The sequence below is a fragment of the Chenopodium quinoa genome, unplaced genomic scaffold (genome assembly GCF_001683475.1).
Source record: "Chenopodium quinoa cultivar QQ74 unplaced genomic scaffold, ASM168347v1, whole genome shotgun sequence".
Classification (NCBI taxonomy): Eukaryota; Viridiplantae; Streptophyta; class Magnoliopsida; order Caryophyllales; family Amaranthaceae; genus Chenopodium; species Chenopodium quinoa.
This window is the reverse complement of record NW_018742244.1, coordinates 1,726,254-1,749,846: the sequence shown is the minus strand read 5'-3', so window position 1 is coordinate 1,749,846 and position 23,593 is coordinate 1,726,254. Positions and strand designations below refer to the sequence as shown.

Sequence of the window (23,593 nt, the reverse complement as noted above, 5' to 3'; positions counted from 1 at the left end):
AGAAAAGATATACTATTCTCAAGCATATAAGACTCAAAGGGAGTGCACAACTCGCGTTAACATGCTTCTTTCCACAACTAGTCAATCAGGTTTATCCATATGGTTCAGGAATTTTCCATTCACCACTACATGAATATATAAACCACACAACAAACATCTACATACAATTTTCGATCAAGAAAGTAAAACCAAGATGATACACAACTAGTTTAAGCTTTAATCCAATACACCTTAGATGATGAACTCATCAACTTTACTAGCAGAATAAAGCTTAGGAAGCAAGAACAAATTCTATGAATGTGCAAAACTAACATGCCATGTCATAGGAAATCATATACTTGAGACATTTCACAGGATTTAGCATATCCAGGTCATGCATGATAAATGTAGCAGATATTCAGTATACGTATCACCCACAGTCCCACAAGCCTTCTTGCTTTACGTGAAACATATATAGAAATCAATTATTCATTATTGGAAACCCCCACATCACAGATACCACATGAGGATAATCATGCATCGGGTAACAAATAAGGGAGTATCAACCAAATTCTTGGGTGAACTGCTTACTTAAACAAATAAACAACTGAAACATATCTGCAACTCCCACAGTACTAATATTCACAGAATATTAAAATATTTTGAAGACATATGGAATGTTAATTCCCATCCTTACCTCATGTGGGGCACCTACACTTCAAACTTGCACGGCCATTCTAGCTTTGTTAAGTCAACTTTTTATTCTGCTAATAAGCACGGAAATCAACCCGATCTCATCTAGACCATCAACAAGAAAAATAATTGCTACACCTCTAGCCAATTAAATACATTTCAAGTTCGTGAACAAAGCTGATTAAGATCACAAGAATTAAAAGAAACAATAATTCTAAATCCCTTTTTAATCTAAAAAAGAGACACTTACAAGCTTATCACATACTCCGTGCTCAACAAAACATTGTCCATGATTAGGAAAAATAACAATAAAACACTATCATAAGATAGAACACATGTCATCCCTAATCTACTAGGACAAAACGACAATGCCCATAATCATACATGATTAAACAAATCATACATTAAATAACCATAGATAAAAGAATAACTCATGGAAATCTTCCTCCTCAACAATACTCACAAACATGAGTAAAACCAACTTACTAGTTAGTCACAATCTAACTCAAATCACCCCCACATTGCTACACAATACATCATAATAATTATATTATGCATACTTGGGGCACATATAATAAACATATTATATAAAGTTAGAATTTAACAACAAAATAAAATGATAAGAAACTTCCCTGATCTTTGGCATGAGCATGATAGCCTTTAATTACATGTTATCATCCAACTGCAACCTGGCACTGAACATCATCAATCTCGCTGTTTCGAGAAAGAAAGACGGAGGCTGGGACGCGCTTTGGTAATCACTACTCCACAGCTGCATCCCAAGTTCTCTTCTCAATGAGCCACCAGTAATGAAAATTAGGAAATATATATCCTTTTACTGATGCAATCTCTCGTCCAAACCTAACACGAGACAGTAATAAAACCGAATCTTGCTACCATGCCGGCATGCCCAATCCATTATATTTGTTAGGATTTGTCTCCGTTGACTCAAATCAACTACTCGTAACCATTATAGTGGGTTTTGTTCCTTGAAAATTAATTCTGACAATTACCCATTAAGATTCCACTTGCTAGGAATTAAATAATGAAGTCACTTGATTATAATTTGATACCAAAGGATTTTGACTTCCTTAATTCCACGTTGAACGATCACCAGATCAAAATCTTTGAGAGCACAAAAACCAAAGCAACTCGATCGCAATCGCAAGAGTTCTTGATTTAAAACACACTTATCTAGGGGTGTACACCGGTCCAAAACCGGACCGGACCTGGACCGGACTTGTTTGGACCGAGGACCTGAATTGGGTAATTATGAGGACCGGGGACCGGACCTGAATTAATAGGTCCGGTTCCGGGCCAGACCTGAAAAATCAGGTCCGGTCCGGGTTTGGACCTGAATGGACCTGTTTTGTGTCTTTTTCGTTTTTTTTTTTTTTATACAAAACCTGTTGGACCTGCATATGGACCTGTTTTGTGATTTTTAGACCTGCTGCATAATTTAATAATTACATACAAACCAAAATTATCAATTACAAAACTACATAAAGTCTATAAAGTCCCGATTCTCAAACACCAAAAATACAAATGAGTCCACCGAAAATACAAATAAGTCCACGAAAACTCAGTTTCAATTTTTCAGAGTTTGGTTTTCTTCTTTTTTTTTTTTTTTTTTTTTTTTTTTTTTTTAATTACGATTTTCCCGGGTTTCAGGTCCGGACCTGAAAACCTCGGGTTTGGACCGGGTCCGGACCGGGACCGGGAACCTGGATTTTTAAGAACCGGGACCGGACCTGAATCAACAGGTCCGGGTCAGGTCCGGTCCGGTTCAGGTCGGTTCAGGTCCGGGCCAATTTTTGTACACCCCTGACTTATCCACTCAATCCTTTGATAGGAATTAAATAAAGTAGCTGCTAGTCTCAAATTAAAGAACTTGAATTCTTTTCAATTCCATGTACGACAAGACTCCTCTCGATCTCGAGTCAGATACTAATTTCCATCCCCGATCAAACGATTTGCATAATTGAATACTCCAGGAATCAACAATATAATAAATTAATACTATTTCGCTTTTAAATTGTTGGTAAAATACCTGTTGATTCCAATAACAAAATAGAGAAGATGAAAGGGAAAATACTTGATTGAAGATCTCAAACTCACAGTCGCGCCGTGGAACAAAATCCACTGCCTTAGAAGCGAAATACGCCACCACCGGTACAAGTTTCCTAGTGACGCACGTCCCCCAAGTTTAACGCAACTCTCTCCGTAATCCGTGCACCCGAACTCGAAGAGTGGAATTGCTCAAGAACTGTTCAGATCTCATAGGGTAGGTTTTTTTTTTTTGTGTTTAGGTTATTTCAATAATGAAATTAACTTGGTTTTTTAATAAAGACCAATGAGTTGTATTTATAGGAGTAATAAGGAAAAGAGACAAGCAGCTTGAGCCTCACACAAGGCCCATATACTCGGTTGGGCTTGCGAGTAGAGAGCTATAACTCACTCGCAGGGAGCTCTCGCTCGGACTGCCGCAAGTGAAAACAGGGGGCGAGCTAGTAGCTCTCCCGTAGGAGAGCTATAGCTCGGGTCTCTAGCTAGCCAAAGAAGAAGCGATCTAGTAGCTCACGCGTAGGAGAGCTATAGCTCGGATCTACTGGACACTACTGATGGCAACGAGCTCTAGCTCGTCCACGCCGTAGGCATTCCCAGCATCCGAGCTCTAGCTCTCTTGCTAGCTCGGCCTTGATCAATCCCCTAGACTCTCATTCTCCATCATTCCCTCTCTAACTCTTCCCTCTCTAACTCTTTGCACACTCACTGGATGAAACTCCGATTTGCATTACTAGTGAGGAAAACTCCAACAGTTAAAAATAAACTTAACGAGCTGAGGGACAAGACAAGAGGTTGCACAAGGAAAAGAAGTAGAGAGTGTACAAATGCAAATTTTTGGCCAACTTTCATTTGGGCCGGCCCAATGTGTCCAAGACCCACTTGTCAAGAAAAAAAAAAAAGTTTCGTAAGTTATTTCCCAGAAAAAAACAGTACAGAGAGAAATTTGATGAATCACTACTTCTCAGTCTCTGACACTCTATCAATTCTTTCGTCAGGAGAGAGAAAGAGAGTGAGGGATTGAATTTTATATCCTGAATTTGTGATGAATTATTGATCATTAATTCCCCAGAAATTAACAACAAGATTTATTTAGAGAGAAATTAATACAGTGATGATGCCAAGAGAGATCTTTGCATTTGCTCAACGTCGATGGCTTTACATTTGCATCGTTGCTGCTTTTCTCCTCGTCTTCACCATTTCCTTCAGTTTCCAGGTTTTTTTCTCTCTCCTTTTGCTGCTATATGTGCTATTTCAGCATTCATTTCCGATTTGTATTGGTTCATATTATCTGCAGTTTTTAGATTTTCAGTTTGTTTTGTATGAATTTGCTACTGACTGCTGATTTCGTGTTTTAATGTAGAATCTGTGTTATTTGTTTCATTGGCGTTTCGTAATGTAAATCTGTTAGGGTTTTTATTTTTAATTTTCGATTGAATGTTTGATTGGTACGATTGAGGAACTGTTTATTGTTGGGCGAAATTGAGGCTACAATTGCAAATATGATTAACATTTGGGCGATCCTAAATTCATGCTCACAAAAATCAAATTAGTGATAGTGATTTAGGATCTTGACTGTAAGTCGTGATCAGATGAGGAGTCTATGAAATGTAATTGTGTTGATGTGGGAGAATTGAGTTTGAAAAATGCGGAACGAAGGGTTTAATTCGTGTGATGGATGGCGGGGCCAAGTAAATGTTTGGCGATTTGAGTCAGTTGAACCTTTTGGAAAAGAAGTCGCTGTTTCTCGGCCTTAATGAAGGCGATGTTACCTTAATATTGGCATATTGCTGTTGATACCTGATAGTGCTGAACATTGTAACCTTTCTCTGATTAACTGTATGATATTTGTGGTCTGAATGACGCAGAATTAGATCTTTGTTATATGCTGTTGTGCTGTGCTAGAAAAAAAGAGAATTAGAGAGGCTTAGTGTCTTCTCGCAATTTGAGTTGCAATAAGTTTATATGGAGTAGTTAAGACGTTTTTTTCCTTCGTTAAATAATGTGTCCAGGAATGTGGGTTATTATCTTAGAGGCTGGATGTACTTTGTTGTTTGCATTGAGAAAGATCATCCTGTCCTTTTAATGTGCAGGGCATAGTTGAGGAGGATCTTGAAATTACTCACAGAGTGTTTTTGGATGTTGACATGGATGATCAACGATTAGGTATGTACTCCGTAATGCATATCTATACTACTACTACTACTACTACTACTACTACTACCACTATCATTGTGAATTTGACCATGGTCATGGCTAGATGATTTAGTTTGTTATTTCCCTTCTTTGTTTTCTTCCTTTACTTCCTTTTTAGGGTTGCTTAGTTTTGGAGAGAGGGAGGGTGCCGGGTGGGGTGGGGTGGGGTGGGGTGTGGAATGTGTACCTAGACCGATATTCGTCAGTTTCATTAAAAATGCTTATTTCTTTTTAGAGAAGCAGATATTTATTTGAGAGGATATTGCTTTGTTTTCTGAGTGAATCTAAGGCTTCGTGAGGGCTTTATGAATTCAAGGCAATTCTGCAATAAAAGTAAAATAAAATAAGGTGGAGATTTGAGAAAAGAAGTCAGAACTTGCTAAGAATATGGTTTGAATTGCTTCTTCTAGAGGGATCATAATGTAGGTTTCTTTGGCTGTAGGTCATGGTTATTGGTTAGTGGGTAGTTGTCAAGTGGTAAGACAGTACTTTCTTTATTTCAAATGTGCGACATAATCCTTAAAATGAAGCAATGAGCTAGGGAATGCACCAGTGTTTGATCATTTAAGGAATTGTTCATAAAATTCGGGGAACTTTTGATGTCTCTGGTGCTTCTTCACTAGGTTTACTTGGCATAAAGTGAAGAGAATTCACTTCTATGCTGGTATGTTATCCCTCTTTGCCGAAGAGTAGTTATTATGTTCAAAAAACAGTGTTTCACTGTTTTGCTACTCAAATAAACTGTACCAAAGATTCTATGGATGATTTAGGGTTTCTGCTTCATTTCTATTTTTTCTCCAGCTTGCTTCTTAAATAGGCCCATTGCTGTCCTTTATCAACTGGCCCTTTAGTTGAGGTTTTTGAGTGAGTTATGAGTTTTTGCAGTAACATATTTGATTTTGGTACATAACATGACCCGGATTGACCACATGTCAAAGCAATCTCTTGCTCCTATCTAGTGCCATTCTTATGCATCCCATGTTCTTCTCCTTTTCAGTAATATCTTAAACTGTGCTTCACTTTCTTTTTACCCTTGCCACACCAACTTTGACGTCTCTTGCTTCGTGTTAGTGTAATTACTTGGTTTAATCTCTGAAAATTTGTTTACAGTGCACTCCTAACAGTTACATGTATTCTTTCCAAGTCAACTGCTATCTCGTGACTCCTGGTGAACTCAAAGCTTTTCTTGTATATCTGATACTGGAAGATGTCTATTTATTTCTAATATTTTAAAATAATAAGTACGTAGGGTTTGTTATTTTGGTCTCTCAAGCTTATTAACTCACAATTTTGACAGGTAGAATCGTGATTGGATTATTTGGTACTGTTGTTCCAAAAACATCTGGTTGGTAATTTCTTCTTCATGGTTTTCTACTCTTTTTTTGTATTGGTTTTCTACACAAGTTCAGGCAGGCAGTTGCTTTTGCTTTAGTGAATATTATGGTCTTATTATGACTCAACTCACTTCTATCACCATATGACTACTCTTACTGCATTCATTTCCAGTTTTCACCATATTGCTTTTTTCATTGAAAATGAATCCTTTCACCACTCTATGCATCAAATCTAACTCTATTTTTTTGGGTTGTTTTATTCCAGAAAATTTCAGAGCTCTTTGCACTGGTACAAATTTTCTCTCTCACCTCTGAGAATTTGAACTGATTTCTCCTTAAAACTATTGGTTTTGAATAATTGTTAATTTGTCCTTTGGGGTCTAATATTCTGCTTCTGATTGCAGGAGAGAAGGGGATGGGCACAAGTGGTAAACCTCTACATTATAAGAAAACACCATTCCATCGTATAATTCCTGGGTTTATGATTCAAGGTGGTGATATTGTTCATGGTGATGGGAAGGGTGGAGAATCAATTTATGGCAGTACCTTCCCTGATGAGAATTTCAAACTTAAACATTGGCATGCAGGTACTTGATCTAATTGATTCATTGTAGTTGTATTATTAAATTACTTTGCACTCTTATTTTCAAACTTTTGTCCTGATACTTGTTACCAACTGATCTTTTCCTCTGTTTTTACCTTTTTTTTAATAGGTATTGTGTCTATGGTGAATTCTGGACCTAATTCCAATGGCTCACAATTCTTTATTACCACAGTGAAGGCAAGCTGGTATGTCACATCTACTCCCCTACTTGCTGAAAAATATACCCCCGGCCCCAACAAAAAACATAAGCTATGATTACTGAAAAGGAGTATCAAATTTTTCAGATCATATTATCTAGTAAAATCGAGGACACATAACCATACTATCATTAAATTTAAACTGAGATGATTTTATAGAGTTTTAAATGATTTTTGCTTGTATCATCTTGTTTATATTAGGAATGTGTGAGTTGTTTGTAGTTGCTTTTTTTCTATTTCTGTCTGTTTTTTGTGTAATTGCAACAAGGTAGCAAACTATCTTGCTAGAGGGCTGTGAAGGAAATAAGGAAATTCGTTTTAGAGATCTATCATTTTAGGTAATAGACTTAGGAGGAGGATCTTCTAATTTATTCCCCTTGCTAAAAAAATATACTACCTCCGTTACATATTAGTTGCAACTTTGGAATATTTTATGTCTCACAAATAATACCCCAAAGTTGCAACTAATATGTAACGGAGGTAGTATACAAATTTGTGGCAAGTGAACTTCTTAATCAACAGTCTGCTAGAACAAAATTTGTAAAAGGACTTCCCTCTTTCCAATTTACGTTCTGGGGGAATATGGAGATTTTGCTCCTTTTTTAAGGAAAGCTGGTTCAAATAGGGAACTTGGAAATGAAACACCAAAAGCCTTTGTTATCTCTTTCAAATTTCTTTAAGATTTTGCATGAAGAGTCTTGGGATACAGAGCTATATTGTGATTCTGAATAGAATCTTCCATACTTTCTGAAATATTTTGTTATTTATGCCTATTTCAAAATGCTCAGGTTGGATGGCGAGCATGTTGTCTTTGGGAAGGTTTTACAAGGCATGGATACTGTATATGCCATTGAAGGAGGAGCTGGAACTTATAGTGGAAAACCTAGGAAGAAGGTGGTCATAGCTGACTCCGGAGAGATACCCAAGAGCAAATGGGATGAGGAAATGTCTAAACTTTAATTAAGAATTTGCTTATTTCCTTAGTGTAGAAGGTTCAGTTATTAGTTGGCTAGGCATAAGATTTTATGTTGTATGTTGTTCATACATGTCATGACGAGGAAAGGAAGCTGAAATCTAGGTTGGCTTTACATGTCTGCTTCTGATCCCGGAAGAGTTTCTTGATCATTAGGCAAATTCTAGTTCTATTTATGTTGTTAGCTTGTAGAACCCTGTAATATAGGCTTGTAAATGATACATGTTGAATTCATTTATCGAAATTGGCATAAATGAGTGGATGAGTCATGATATAAAAATCTTACTAAGTCAACACTCGTGCCTCTATATTTTGCTGTCTACCATGTAAGTTTTAAATTGATTGAAGGTTACCTATATATTTTTGTAGCTACAATTACTTTCTATTTGGTTTTATGACTTTTATAACAGGATGATGTCTGGAAACAGCATCGTTATCAAACAAGTAGTAGTCTTATCTATCCATCTCCACAATCGATAGCTTGAGCATCTACGATTGTGACTGTGGAAAATACACAGCTTACAATGGGAGTATGATGTAAAATTAAACCACAATTGACTATGGATGTAAACAGCAGAACACAAAATGCTTGCTCATACAAAAGCAATTGTTAAAACTTACATGGTAAGTGTGTTCAGGGGAACTTACATCAAGATTAAGTTAATACATACACAAATGATTTATAAATTGAATCGCGGTACACAGCAGAATCAATAGTTAAACTTGGCTTGATACAAAATAAAGCAATAAATAAATTTCAAGGACGGTACTTGCAAGCTAATTTTGCTGCATTATCACCAGCAAATCCGGCGTCTACCCAGGCTGAGTATCCCCCTTCGATATTGGCAACATGCTCAAATCCCTATTACACATAATCATCATTTAAGTAAATTAGTATTTTCTGATTAACAAACTAATAGACTACTACTTATTAATTACTTGTGCAAACTTTTTATGCCCAGAATAATTTACGTACTTCATGCTGCAGATCAATTGTTGCTTTCTTGCCTCTACCACCACTGTTGCAAGCCTGAGCCAAAACCGTGATCATCATTAACACACTATTTTATAACTTAAACAATAATTCAAGAAAAAACTTTAATTTTGATCTAAAATACGAAGCTGTAAAACTATGGCATATTCTAAATCACTGAGATAAAATTAATGTATGGTCCAAAATTGACTTGAGTACTTTTTGTCACAAAATTCCCAATGTTATGGAGTATACTTAACGTATCTTTCAGTCTATTATAGGCCTAGTTGCAAATAGAATGTCTTACCGCAACCAAGTGATCATCCTTGTTGCAAACTTCTAGAACTTGTGAAATGAAATTAGGATTCTTCACTCGCCCTATCGTACAAAATACATCACGATGCACACATCAGTTGTACAGTTTCAAATATTCATTCTATTCGTAATTTGTCGTGCCTACATTAGTACATTACCATTTTGAGCAAGTTGTGTTCACGTTTTAATTTCAGGTTTATATATGTACATACCTTCTTCAGTTATGAACATGTAAGGGATGTTAAGAGCACCTTCAACATGTCCTTTTTCAAATTCCTCCTTTGTCCTACAGATCATGATGCAAGCCTTTTGTTATCCTAAAACCGCGAAAATTCAAGATTAAAACTCCTAATTTGTTACCATACCTTACATCTAGATACCGATATCCGGTACTAAGGAGACCTTTGGCTGTGTAAACATCAACACTCTTAGCTTCTTCTGAAGGCCTGCAATATGCAAAATGAATTGAAGTCTCAACCTAAGGGTGCAAACAATACCAAAATAAAAACAAATAAATTAGAACAAAATAAACCTCACCCTTTGGAAGTATCCATTGATCAAGAGGTATTCTAACTTAAATTTCTTAACAATTGTTTGATTTTGAGTAAATTGAGGTTCCTAAGTAGCTTTTTATATATACATACATAGAGTTTAGAGAGAGAAGAATAATGAAATTATATTATATGTTAAATATAGAATAATAAATTAGATTAAAAAAGATTTAGACAGTGATATAACATGCATCCGAGTTTATTTGCTCCAAATTTAGCTTTAGCAAAAGAAACTTCAAGGAACATGTCAGAAGAAAAATTTAACGAAGAAACTTTAAAGAAACGTACCTAAATTAAAACTATAGTGCTTAATTACTTTAGTTCTAGAGCCTGTTCATAGTCAACATGATAATTTTATTGGACATCAAAATTACAAACTAATATCTATTAGCTATTATTTTGCCGACTAATATTGAATAAACTAGAAGTATGTTTATATCACTGTCTAATGCTATTGACTGATTTTAAGCATGAAACGTTTTTTAATCACATGGGTATTGGCTAATTACTCGATAATACATGAAGTTTCGAAACTCAATTAATAAGAAGCTAGGTATCCCTTAATACATACCAAGGTACGGAGGGAATGGCCAAAACCAATATCAAAATTGACATATTGTTTACGATAACAGAGATGATACGAATTGTTGCATGTCCTACATTTGGCAAGTGTGTAATGAATTGAATAATTGTTGTGATCATTTATTATATGCACAATTTTTGCACAATTTATATGTTTAGTTTGATCAATCTTATGAAATATAAAATAAAATAAAAGGGTACATAATTTTCAATTCATTTTTTCAAAATATTTTTTTTATATATAACTTTAATTAATAAATTATCTAAATATATAGTACTTCCTATATTGATTGTCCACAAATATAAAACTCAAATTTTTACAAGTAAATTGAACCAATGAGGCATGCATTACCCAACTTGACCAAAAACATGTTGAATGCTTGAATACCTTGTTTTTACAACTTACTCAAAATAGAGCCTCTCCTCACATGAAAAACCCTTCGGGCTTCAAATGTAACAATTAATTCCATTTCGAAGGAGGGGCGGATGAGATTCGAACCAGTAACCTTTGTACTGTGTCACGCTGGCCCCAATACCATATTAGAAGACCAACTCAACCAAAAGCTTAAGCTGATGGTTGAGGCTCAGGAATATGTTTTATACTTTAATAAGCTAATGGTTGAGGCCAAAAATATATTTAATACTCTATCAATAAGTTCCCTAGCTTGGCTTCTTGTCGAGTATTTTTGATTGAAATTAGCAATTTGTGTACTTTTCTAATAAGTTTGGTAAATTGGAGAGCTATGCAAACCCCTTGTTTTGATTGTCGTTTTAAATTAGAGGATGACAAGAGGAATTAGAATATATAAAGTGACCTTAATCCTTCTTTTTTGCCTTAATTAAAAGTTACCTTATTCTTTTAATTAATATATATCCCTCTTTAATACAAGTGCTCTTTTATCATGATCATACTTTCTATGATCTCCATGCAATATAGGAAAATATTACAAGATACTAACTTGAGTGTTACAAATAGAATGCATGCCGACCTTATGGAGAAAAGAATTATTATACAAATCGAAGTATATTTTAACTGAATTGTGAGTTTAACTTCAACCATGAAAACATTAACTTGTGGTACATTCACCTTATCTTAAAATTTTATAGTCAAAAGAAAATTCTCATATTAGCACCATTCTTGGTTTCCTTGATCTCCACCTTGCATGTGGATATATTTGTTATAAACACGTGATTCAAGTCGTTTTGTTGCTTCTTGCTATCTAGGCCAGGTTAACCTAACTTTTGATGAGTTTATTTATGGCACTCCCTAAAACAAATTAAGCATTCCTAGAAGGATTTTTTGCAAATACTAGGATCACGTACACTATTCCTTAAGTTTAGTTGGAAGTATAAGGTTGGACTTGATGACATTTTATGAAATCCCCAATATCTATTACAAAATCTGAAAGGATATTACACCATATAGTTATACTTCGTAATACAAAATTATATCTTATGATTATTGAAAATTTATGAATGGTTGTAAAAATAATACAAAAGGCGTACTACAAAAATATGAATACTCAATATAAAAAATTGGTGGTGTAGCGAGACTGAGAGTGAATCTTACATTGGCCTGGTGTCATTTTAGATAGATATCGGTAAAATTGAATCTTAAAAAGTGAAATTTGAAGTTACCTACGAAATCTAGTTGGCATAGAAGGATGAACCAAGTAGATATTTCACCTCAAACCAATTGGTTGTTGGTGTAGTGGTGATTGGGACTACACTTGGTAGGGAGAACTCGTGTTCGATCCCCCGCAACAACAATCGGGAGGGGACTGCAACCTAACCACCCAGAACTGATCCCCGAATCCGGATTAGCCCAAAGGGTGAACCGGGTGGAACACCAAAAAAAAAAAAAAAAAAAAAGATATTTCACCTCAAAATTAAAAAAAGGTTTGAAGATATTTGCCATGCCAAATTTCCAAAAAAAAAATAAAAAGAAAAGAAAAATGACTAAAAATTTGAGGCCTAAAATTGCTCCACTTGTCATTTTCCTACTCAACTAGTAATGTGAGGCCTAAAATTTGAGAACAAAATCCAAAATCTTTGTTCTCCTTCACGTCTTACTATTACGAAGTCTTATGTACGAGTAACAATTTTGTCGTTTTTTATTAGTGACAATTATACTAGTACAATAAAATAACTTCGAAGTTATTGAAATTATATAACTTTTAACTCAGACTTTGTTCTTACAAATTCTCAAATTAATCTTGAAGGTGAAAAAATTTGAAAAAACAAAGCAAATTACAAATTGAAAGGTTGATTAATCTTGATAGAAATGAAAAAAAAAAATGAAGAATAAATGGATAGCATGATATTTTATGGTTTAAGAACACACTTTAAAGGATTAGATGCTATTATATTATTGCTACCATTTATTCTTTATACATATATTCCTTTATCCTTTCTTTTATCTTGGAAATTCTGTGAAAAAGTATAGGAAAAATACGCACTGAAACGACAAACAAGATCGAACTATTAACCTTAAAGAATAAAGAACCTTTAATGATTAGAGATATCGTTTGCCAACTTAAAGTTTTTTATTTTAATCCGATCTCGTACGCTATCTCCTTTAGCACCTACTAATAAAAAAAACCCTAACAAATTAGAACAAAAAATGTTTGTAGTTTATGATATAAAGGTATAAAATTAAAAGTCATATTTGATGATGAAGACAATTTTAGTGAAAGGTAAAGATTTTATTTTAATGTTTATTTTGGAGATGATAAATCATTCGAAAAAATCTTAAAATTATATTAAATTAGTTAATTAACATTTATGTGTATAGATAATGGTATAAAGTGCATAACACATTTAAAACTTGACCATCTATTCCACATAGATGAAAATTTGGTCATATGCTAATGCAAATAAGTAAAAGGTTATGTGACGTATATTTTTCTTTAAAATTCCATGTTAAGGATTCAATGTGACTGAGATATTACATGATTTTTTCTGTTTAATCTAAATTCCTAAAATCTTATAATTATTTGTACGGAGTATATGTGATAGTAAAACTAGTTTTGTTCCCGTGCAATACACGAATTTATATAGTATAATTTATTAATAATAATAGTCAATCGATATAGAGATAATCAGATAATTAACTTAAATAACTTATGTAACATTTTTTTAATTTTTTTTTAATTTATTAATGTCTATCCTTTAAATTCTTATGTGTTATATATATATATATATATATTTATATATATATATATAAATAAAATTTATTAAAAAAAATTAATTTTTTTTAATAGATTTTTTTTTTAATTTTTTTTTTGTAAAAAAAACATTTTGGAGGGATTTTTTTTCTTAAAATTATGCCAAGTGTCCCATTCGGTGATTACTATAGTATATATTTCATAGTATAGATAGATGATAATTATGACAGAAATCTGGTTTTGAACCCAAATTAAGCTAGTTTAGACCAACTCGCTGGTCTTTTCAATTAAACCGCAAATAAAATATAAGGAATTGATTAGAAGTTATTCAATAGATTGATGGAATCAATTGACATTGGTTTTGTTTCAATTTCCCTAAGGTTTGACCTAAATCTGACCGATTATTAGATATGTATAGTTTTAAGTTTTGAGTTTCAAGAATTGAATTTTAATCCATTCTACAATCATTGTTATTGCCATACTAATAGCTACAAAGTTTTACGAGTAAACGTTGCATGACTTATACCTATATTGAGTCATTGACCCAAGCTTTAAAGTACCTAAGTCATTAAAATTTAATTATTTTAATGTTCAAATTGATACTTCCTCCGTTTCTTTTTACTTGCAACACAACCTTGTGGCACGTGTTTTGAGGTCGGGTTTATGTAATATAAACGGATAAATTATTCATTATAATTTTTACAAACGATACTTAACCCTATTCTAATCTTCGTGTAAATAATATATTGATAAAATTGCTCGTTTGCCCTCACTAATCATCTCCTAAAACTGCGTGCCTAAAAGGTGTGTTGCAAGTAAAAGAAAACGGAGGAAGTATATCCGATATCCACGTTCGAAGATTAAATAGAATCTAACCATTTTGGGGCTTGATTCATTTCAACTTAGGGCAATGGATTGCACAACACAATTTCAATTTGATGAAGGACTTAATAATATATATATATACAATTTTGCTCACCCCAACTGAAAATTGTACAAAGTAACTTGCACTCGTACTCTAAATCAGGATGCTCGCATGCTCATCTTAATTGGTGTCATATGATGATATGAACATGTTTAGAATAATGAAATTTAATTCATAAATAATTAACATAAAGCTCATACAATTCAAATACTGTACATGAACACATAATCTAATTCAGAGTTTGCGAATATAGTCTTTTATTAAAATCTACAATTTACAAAAAAAAAAAAACATAAAGCTTGGACTTTTATGTACGCAAATTTTTTTTATTTTATTTTATTATTATTATTATTATTATTATTATTATTATTTTAATAATAGGTAAGGAGAAGGACTCTAACCATACTTTAACTCTTTAAGTTTTTTTTATCCGATATTTACGGGTCAGACACTTTAAGAGAGTTGTCGGGGGGGAGGGTAAAGGATCCCCATCCTCAAAGTGTTTCTAGTGGAATTGAACTCCCAATTTCAAAGTTGAAAGGTACAATCTTTCCCACTAAACCAAGCTAGCTTGGTGAAGTATAAATTAAAGTATGTTAACTCAAAGAGTAAGTTACCTCGTCTCAAATATACTAATAATTTCCCAAACCATTGGCCATGTTCCATTGATAGATTCGTGCCTAATAAGAGGCATTACCTTTTTTATTATTCAATGTACTTCGTATATAATATCATACTTTTGACCTAAATGTTTAGTGAAATATGAAAGAAAATTACGTATAAAATTAGGTGAAAATTCTTGTTGTATCTCCCAAATTAGTATAAATGAGTAAATGACATGGATAAGACATCGCACACATAAATATGTTTAATTTAATTTGTTCCACTAGTTGTATAGAACCAGAAATTCACCAATAGTTGCAATTATTCTGATAGATTAGGGAAAAGGAATAAAGTTTGTCACTAATTCTTTTTGATTGGTTCTAGTGCTAGATCTTTGTACCATCAACTTTTTTTTCTTTTACCTTTTCCTTTTAATTTCTTGGTGTTCATGCTGATGAAATTTATGCTTAATTTGTGTTTTAGATACGTCTTGAGGCATCATATGATGAAGATAATTAATTTGGAAATGTACTATACTTACACATACATTGTTTGGACATGTAAAATTGACCTCTTCTTATGATGGATTTGCCTAGAAGGTGTTGCTTAATTGATCCCATTGCTTGAATGCTAGCATAAGTGAAATAAAAGATTCCGCTACTTACATTTTAAGTGCACGTTAATCTACCTATGTTTTCTTTAATTAAAAAGAAGTCCAGGTAAAATAATATTATGTTTTAGATGAGTCAATACAAATTTTGTTGAAATACTTGCGAAAATTACCTATAATTTTCATTAGTCAAAGTAACTTGTATTTTGTAGTGAACATGTAAAAGATTCTAGAGGAGAAATAAACAATAGTAATTTGTACAAATTGATGTAAATTAAATGGTCCCCCTAGCTCAGGGAAGACCATTAGAGTAAAGCATATGCAAGAAAAATAAAGAAACATAAAATATAACTAGTTTCTCCAAAACGCCAAAATTAATTAGTTTATCTGATTCAAGGACATCAACCAAAGTTGACAACGATCCACCAACTTGGGCTGAGAAATACAATCCTTAAACTTGGTTTACACATAAATCAACAATTTGCTACACACTTAACTCTCAAAGCAATTATCACTACTTTTCAACATAATAACACGAAGTTCTAACGGCCATTATAGATTGGCCTACAAATCCACTTTAGGAAATCCACACACATCATTAACCTCCCATAGCATGACACGACATCTAGTATACTAGAAAAGTTAGTTGAGGGATTTTGTTCGACTTAATTTCCTAGTAAATTCACAAAACCATCATTTACTTTTCTAAACAATCATGCCCAGAAACTAGAATGAACTAAACAAACATGCGCTGTGCCCGCCTAATCAACAAGCCTCACAAACATACACCTGCTTCGCTTCAAGATCCGCCCACTGGAACAAGCTGCCCGTGCCCGCCTAAGCTAAGCCCACTCGGTCGGGGCACCAGCTTCGCTCTTAGCTTGCTCCAACAAAGGATATAACAAAGCTAATACGTAATACTCATCAGGTGTAGACTTTTTTTTTTGGGCTATGAATCTATGTTGTACTCATTTATGCAATTTTTTTTTTGGAAAACATGTACTCATCTATGCTAGTCATTAACTATTATTGTTCGAGCAGAATGATTTTAATTTCAACTTTATAGTACACATGTTTTTACCCGCCATTAATTAATTGATAAGTTAGAATGAAAGTAAGTTTGCTAGGAGTTCTAAATTAATGCCCAACATTGTTGTCAATTTTTCAAACTCATGATTAGATTTAACAAATCACTTTCCATTACCCAAATTGAAATATGAGAATTCTCAAAATTTAGAAACTCTCTTTTACTTCCTCGAATATCTCAAAATTAAAATCTCTCTCAAGTTAGAGGTTATTTAGCCACGGCTTGTAAGCCACACATAATACATCCTTTATATGCAATCATCTTATCGTTGACATAGTGCAACGTGATGCATTAATCAACTACGGAGTACTTTACATCCTCAGATTAGATAGATTAAGTCGGTATTTGGGAATCGATGTTGGTTATTGGTTGTTTTACTTGGGTTTGACCAACTTTTTGTTTTGGCATAAGTTGTTTGACTAAATTTTTTAGTTTTTGTTGTTATTTTTATTGTTACTGTTACAATTACTGTGATTGTTCATGTAAAAAAAAACACATTTTTTAACTTATCAAATAAGTCCTCTTATGCCAGTTGTCAAACACTATAAATGTTGTACGGGTGTAAAAATCATATAAAATGACACATCTGCCCATATTCGAATAAACAATTTAAGTTGAAAAAGCAGTAAGATTTGGCATAAGGATTTATCTTTAAAAACTTTATAATTTGACTATAAGGATAAGATTGCATTAATCATTGTGAAACAACATTTATCTAGAATAAATAGATAAAAATAAAATTTAATTTTGATTAGAGGGGGATATGTTATTTTAGTACCACCAATAATGGTATTTTAGTTTTCTCTTATGATTGACAACCAAATACGACACAACTGTTCTATGGGAAATCTTTTAAGTAAAAGATAAAAGTTCGAGAAGATCATAGTTACATTAACATTTTTAATTGAGGAGATAAAAAGCAAACCATAGTAAAGTACTAAAGTTAAGCTTTTGTATTAGAACCTATGTAAGTTTACTTAGGTTTCTGAACCGACTTAAATTCTTCTAAGAAGAATCTAACACAATACAGCTGGTCCATCACTTTACAATTTATGGAAAATAAGTGGACCTTAGTATTTTGATAGACAGTAAGTTATGCTGAAAACTAACAAGACAAAGTCTACTAATTGATGATGGAACATCCCAACATGAAAGCAAGGTAAGATAAAAAAAACAGTATATAAGTGTTCACTTGGATGACTTATTTTGTGCAATTTCACATTTTCTCTACATACATACTTAGCTAGATATCTAGCTTATTATATAAATTAAAGTGAGGATATATAGAAATAATCCAAGTACATAAATAATAATGCCTAGAACAGCTTCAACAAGTGCACCAAGAGATCCATTAGAAATAGGTCGCGTTATTGGAGATGTCTTGGATCCTTTTAATAGGTCCGTAAATCTCCGAGTCAGCTATAACAATCGTATTGTTACTACTGGAGGTGAGTTTAGGCCCTCTCAAGTTGATAGTCAGCCTAGGGTCGAGGTTGGAGGTGATGACCTTAGGACTTTCTACACCTTGGTAAGTCGATGTGACCCTTTAATATGTATAAACATCCGGTGCATTAAATTAAATTAATTTTCGTTCTTTCTTTGATCAATCTTCATTTTTGAATTTGGTCATTTCTATATATAGGTAATGGTGGATCCTGATGCTCCTAGCCCAAGCAACCCACATCTTAGGGAGTACTTGCACTGGTAAGTAGTTAGACCGACCTATATATGCCAACTTTAACATATTCTATTTCATATTTTACTATCATTTTCTTTCATTTTGTACAATAATTCTTTGTTTTAGAATACAAAACTAGTTTTATTTATTGTGATGTGAGGTAATTAAACTTGTGAAATCTCTTTGATTAAGCTCTTATAAGTTAAAACTCTAGTCATGCATGCTCACTCATGACATAATTAAGGGGAAATATATGTTGCAAATTACAACCATGCATAGGAGCATATAATTCGAGTCTACTGCGTTGTGACAATGAATATGGTAATAGTCATGTCAAGTCCCAAGGTGGATGGAGCCAATTGATCACGAGTTCGAGCCTTCATGGAGGTGTTGTGGGACGAGCATGGGATATATATGCACACCATCCACTAAATCCCACATGCACCTAGTCCAATTATAAATGATAATGGTAATCATCATACATAATTTTAGGATAATCTTAGTATAGTTTTAAAATAGACGAGTATATGAGCTTAATTAGATCATTTTCCTTCAAATTAATGATATGATTTCAAAATGAACTACATTATGGATTCATGTTTTATATATATGGTCTCAAAATTCAGTTTAAAAGTCAATTCATTGGAGCAAAATCTTACAAATTGAATTGCAGGTCACTAATAATTAGTAGAAAATGGTTGCTAACTGGTTGAATTTTGTTTCTATATAAGGTTGGTGACTGATATTCCTGGGACCACTGGTGCAACCTTTGGTGAGTTTCAATTCCGATCCAATCCTTAATCATCAACAATTAGTTCAGATGCATAGCATAGTATTGCATGCACATTTACTAATGTGAATTATTTCTTATACTATCTTTCATTACAAACATTATATACATATGGTGCACCTAAGAGTACCATCGTATGTATGTGTGCCATGACCCTGGTGCTAGTGCATGAAATAATCTACGACTTTTTTGCATCCTATCTAGTAAACCCACACATGTATGTAGGCCAAGATGCTTATTATTATCTTATTATACATACGCCACCGTATAGTATGCATTGATTTAATATCATCAAACTACTTAAGGCTTGAAGGCCATATAGGTTGAGATATTAAGAAATAGAAGGAGAATACAGTGTTAGCTGTACTGTTTATGCCCTTCTAATTGTCTACTACTACATGTTTATTAAGTCAATATATAAGACCATAACCATATATGAAAGATTATCTTATTACAAGTTGTTGTGTTTTTGCCTTATTAGGATATTTCTTCTGATTGTGTAACAATAAGGGAGTTTGTATACATTGTTATTTTTGCACAAGATCAATGATACAGGTTGACTATTAGAACAAAAGGTAGGAGTAGTTCCAATCCCTCTCTTTTGTTTATTTTGTACCAATAATAAGTTGATCATATGGGGGTATTCATAAATGTTCCTAGCTATTATTGATCACTCGTGCACTCCTCTACTCCTCTTGTCATATTATAGAGTAGGGGTATATGATTATAAATCTCGAATTGCGTACGATTAATAGTACCAAGCGACAAAAAGAGAGAATTAATTTGAAAAAAAAAATAAGATCTACACCAAAAACTTGTTGTAGCAGTTTTACCGAGGACCTATTGAAATGAACCCTGTACTCTGAATATGAGGAAATTTTTTTTTGGTATACTAGTAGGTGGTGATCTGACCTTCATGCTAGACAAAAGTGTGTACTTGTCTACACAAGTGATTGATAAGTCTTGGTACTCATATAAATATATGTAACCAACAAGATGTGTGGTGCATGTGGTCGGCTAGCTAGGCCACTAGGGTTCATCACATAATTCCACAAGTGCATTCATCATAGACTCTCAATTATTTACGTCCTTTCTTTCTCTCGGTCTCACCCAACAAGATACGGCTCGGGCGGCAAGCAAGTGAATGTGATCTTGCCCTCTATCAGCCGGTGCGGGGAAAACATGAAAGCGGTCACTATACTAGAGGAGGGCATCCCCCGTGGGGTTGGGGGGTCGCGTTCCTTCTTAATGTAGCTAATGTGGTTAATGTTGCTATCCGCCCAGAAGACATCATGGTAGAATAATCCTCCCCTGGCGAGTTGGACGGGGAAGGCAGAGGAAGCGGCTCCCCGGTGCCTTCCGTCGGCTCTAGCGCTTATTCAATTAGCTGCCCTGCTCTTCTTTCTTTATTTCCTCACTGAGCTCTCTCCCCTCTGCCCCCCACGGGGGGAGCACAGACACAGCGGAGGAGCGAAGCTACGACTTGTGAGTGAGAAACTTGTTTCGAACGACGGCTGCGTGAGCGCTCCTCATAGAACAAGAAGAACAACGAGGGGGGGTACTCCCCCCAGTGGAAAGACTGCGGATAGGGCTCAAATACCAGAATCAAGACATACTTGAATCACCAACCAAATCTAGAGGCTTGACGGAGTGAAGCTTTATACTCACTAAGTTTATTTCTACCATTCTTTGTTTAGGTCAAGAGGTGGTTTGTTATGAGAGCCCACGGCCATCCCAGGGAATACATCGATTCGTGTTTGTGTTGTTTCAACAGCTAGGAAGGCAAACTGTTTATGCTCCCGGGTGGCGCCCGAATTTCATCACTAGAGACTTTGCTGAGCTCTACAACCTTGGCTTACCAGTTGCTGCTGTCTATTTCAACTGTCAAAGGGAAGGAGGTTGTGGTGGAAGAAGGTTGTAAAACCACATTATATTGACCTCTCTAATGCTTCTCCTGCAACTTACTCGTTTATTTTGCACTGATGAAGACATTTGAAGATTTTTAGCACACCTTTAATTTTAATGATCATCTAATCTACACTTATATATATATAAATAATACAATGGTCGGTCTATATTGTCATGTACCTCCGATTTAATCACATTTTTGCCTAATTTTAATTTTGTGAATTGTAGTAAATCACAATTACAAAACAGGCAAAATTATTCTATGGAAAAGTGTAATCGTTACAGTCTTACAAAGTAATATTAATCGTATGCAATAGTTATTATCTATATATCTTGTTCTATCTTTTTTTTTTAAAAAATGATACAACACTCTTTCATGAGCTTAAACAAAAGTAGTGATTCTATTTTATATATTAGTACTTTTATTTGTTTCATACTACTTTCATTTGTTTACTTCTAGGTGTGTTCAGAGGGGACCTTCTAACGGGGTCATTTGGGGCTTGACTCCTGGTAAATTAATTAGTTTATGAACTTAAAGAACTAATTTCACTTTTAAAATATAAGGACATGATGATTAGTTTAAAAAAGAGGTCAAAGAGATTCAAATCTCGGCCCCTCTAATATTTTTGCCCAAGATCCGCCAATGGGTATGTTTGACAATAATACATACTAATATACTACTCCCTCCGTTTCACTTTGTTAGTCCCATATAGAATCAATCACAAAAAATAAGAGAATGAATAATATTTGGAATCTTACATTTTAGTACAAAAATTGCTTAATTAGTTCTATCTCATTAAATGTTCTGATTTTTTTTCTTTGGAAAGCATAAATTACAATGCTTGTTTAACGTGAGGAATATCAATCAAATGTCATGTCATCAATCCACTAATGGGTTTGATGGCCAATCAAAATATTTAACTAGCCTTTTGGCCCGTGCAATGCACGGCTTGTTCATAGAAAATTACATTGAGAGATGAGTGAGAAAATACCAATGAATAGTTATGAGTGTAGTATGTAACTGAAAACATAATTAAAGAATAAAAAAATTTGGGACTTTAATTTGAAATGAGACTTAATTGAAAGAAGATGGAGGGACTAAAATTAAAGAGAAAAAATAAAAAGGTTGAATTAAAGAAGGGAGATGAAGATGAAGTGTTTGATGAAAGAGTTTAGAAAAATTGTATAATTAAAATAAAAAAGGTAAAATGACATGTGGCACGTTGGATTGAAAAAGAAGTTAGGGAAGCGTAATAGAATGATGACATATGTCTCTTTTGGTTTGCTTTTTTAAATACTAAGTATAGATTACATACTGTCATGTCATCAATCTACTAATGGGATTAGAAATTATAAGACCAAATTAGAAAAATAAATAAAATAAAAAAAGGAATAAATTCAATATGGGTAGATAATTTTAAAACGCCCAAAATGTTATATGAGACTAACATTATAAAATAGAGGGAGTATTATATATTATGGACTGGTATTTGTAAACGCTATCACAAATACGAGTATCATTCAATTTAGTTCACGTAGTATTTCCTTAGCAATTAATTGTACATGATCGAATACTTAATTGCATGTTAACATTTAAACTTTGACCGATCAATAACTTTTTAAAGCTAAGAATTTAACACTTATAACTAAATACTAGGAAGAAAAAGATGTTGGTAATTTAAGGTAATTAAAATACTTGACATAATAAGAACAAAGTTGTAAAGTGATATGCTAATCGAACATAAAATTTCACTGCACTCATTTACTGGTTTGAGTCATCACCTCAATAATGGTAAGTTACTACTTCCCCAATCATATGATTTTCCTTAATAGATTTATTCTAGGAAAATTTGTCAGGAAAAACCTTTTAAAGTGACCTTTTTATCAGAAAAAACCTTTTAAAATTTTTTTGGCCGAAGAAAACCTTTTAAAAAAAAATTTTGTTCAAGAAAGCCAAAATCCACTTTCCGACGTTGACCACGTGTTTTACAACATGTGCCATGCACATGACTCCTATTTTCCTAATTACACCCCACTTTGCCTAATTTAACACCCCTTTCCCTCCAATTAAACACTCTCTCTCCTACTCTCTCTCTCTCTCCTACTCTCTGTGAATACATCGAGGCCATTAACCCAGGATTATTATGGGTTCATGAAGTCCTCTTTGCAACAGGAAAACCACAACCACTCCTCGTAACACCTCCTCGACCCATAGTCGCTGAATAATTGAGAAAAATTAAAAAGGGGAAAAAACCCTAATTCTCAATCAAGATTCGAAAAAGTCACAGTTACACAAATTAATCACTTACCTGTTGTCGAAAATTAGTGACAAAGCCTTCTACTGCTTCGATTTTGCTGCACTCC

The 23,593-nt window shown here is 33.7% G+C and overlaps 3 protein-coding genes across 3 annotated transcripts; 2 read left to right on the top strand and 1 right to left on the bottom strand.

The window, feature by feature from the left end:
- Positions 1-3,467: 3,467 nt before the first annotated feature.
- On the top strand, positions 3,468-8,362 carry LOC110739412 (peptidyl-prolyl cis-trans isomerase CYP21-1-like). Its single transcript, XM_021919874.1, has 7 exons — positions 3,468-3,952; positions 4,830-4,902; positions 6,230-6,277; positions 6,532-6,555; positions 6,671-6,853; positions 6,980-7,055; positions 7,856-8,362. Exons 1-7 carry the CDS (start codon positions 3,851-3,853, stop codon positions 8,025-8,027), a joined length of 678 nt encoding a protein of 225 aa, XP_021775566.1. The 5' UTR covers positions 3,468-3,850; the 3' UTR covers positions 8,028-8,362.
- A 255-nt stretch (positions 8,363-8,617) lies between these two features.
- Positions 8,618-9,958, bottom strand: LOC110737804 (protein HIGH ARSENIC CONTENT 1, mitochondrial). Its single transcript, XM_021918153.1, has 6 exons — positions 9,866-9,958; positions 9,694-9,774; positions 9,541-9,614; positions 9,321-9,391; positions 9,017-9,070; positions 8,618-8,902 (listed from the first exon to the last, which is right to left on the bottom strand). The coding sequence occupies exons 1-6, from the start codon at positions 9,880-9,882 to the stop codon at positions 8,798-8,800; spliced, it is 402 nt and encodes a 133-aa protein (XP_021773845.1). The 5' UTR covers positions 9,883-9,958; the 3' UTR covers positions 8,618-8,797.
- Positions 9,959-16,189: 6,231 nt separating this feature from the next.
- LOC110739405 (protein FLOWERING LOCUS T-like) lies at positions 16,190-21,560 on the top strand. The gene is made up of 4 exons (XM_021919867.1): positions 16,190-18,381; positions 18,496-18,557; positions 19,263-19,303; positions 21,019-21,560. The coding sequence occupies exons 1-4, from the start codon at positions 18,166-18,168 to the stop codon at positions 21,240-21,242; spliced, it is 543 nt and encodes a 180-aa protein (XP_021775559.1). The 5' UTR covers positions 16,190-18,165; the 3' UTR covers positions 21,243-21,560.
- Positions 21,561-23,593: the final 2,033 nt, after the last annotated feature.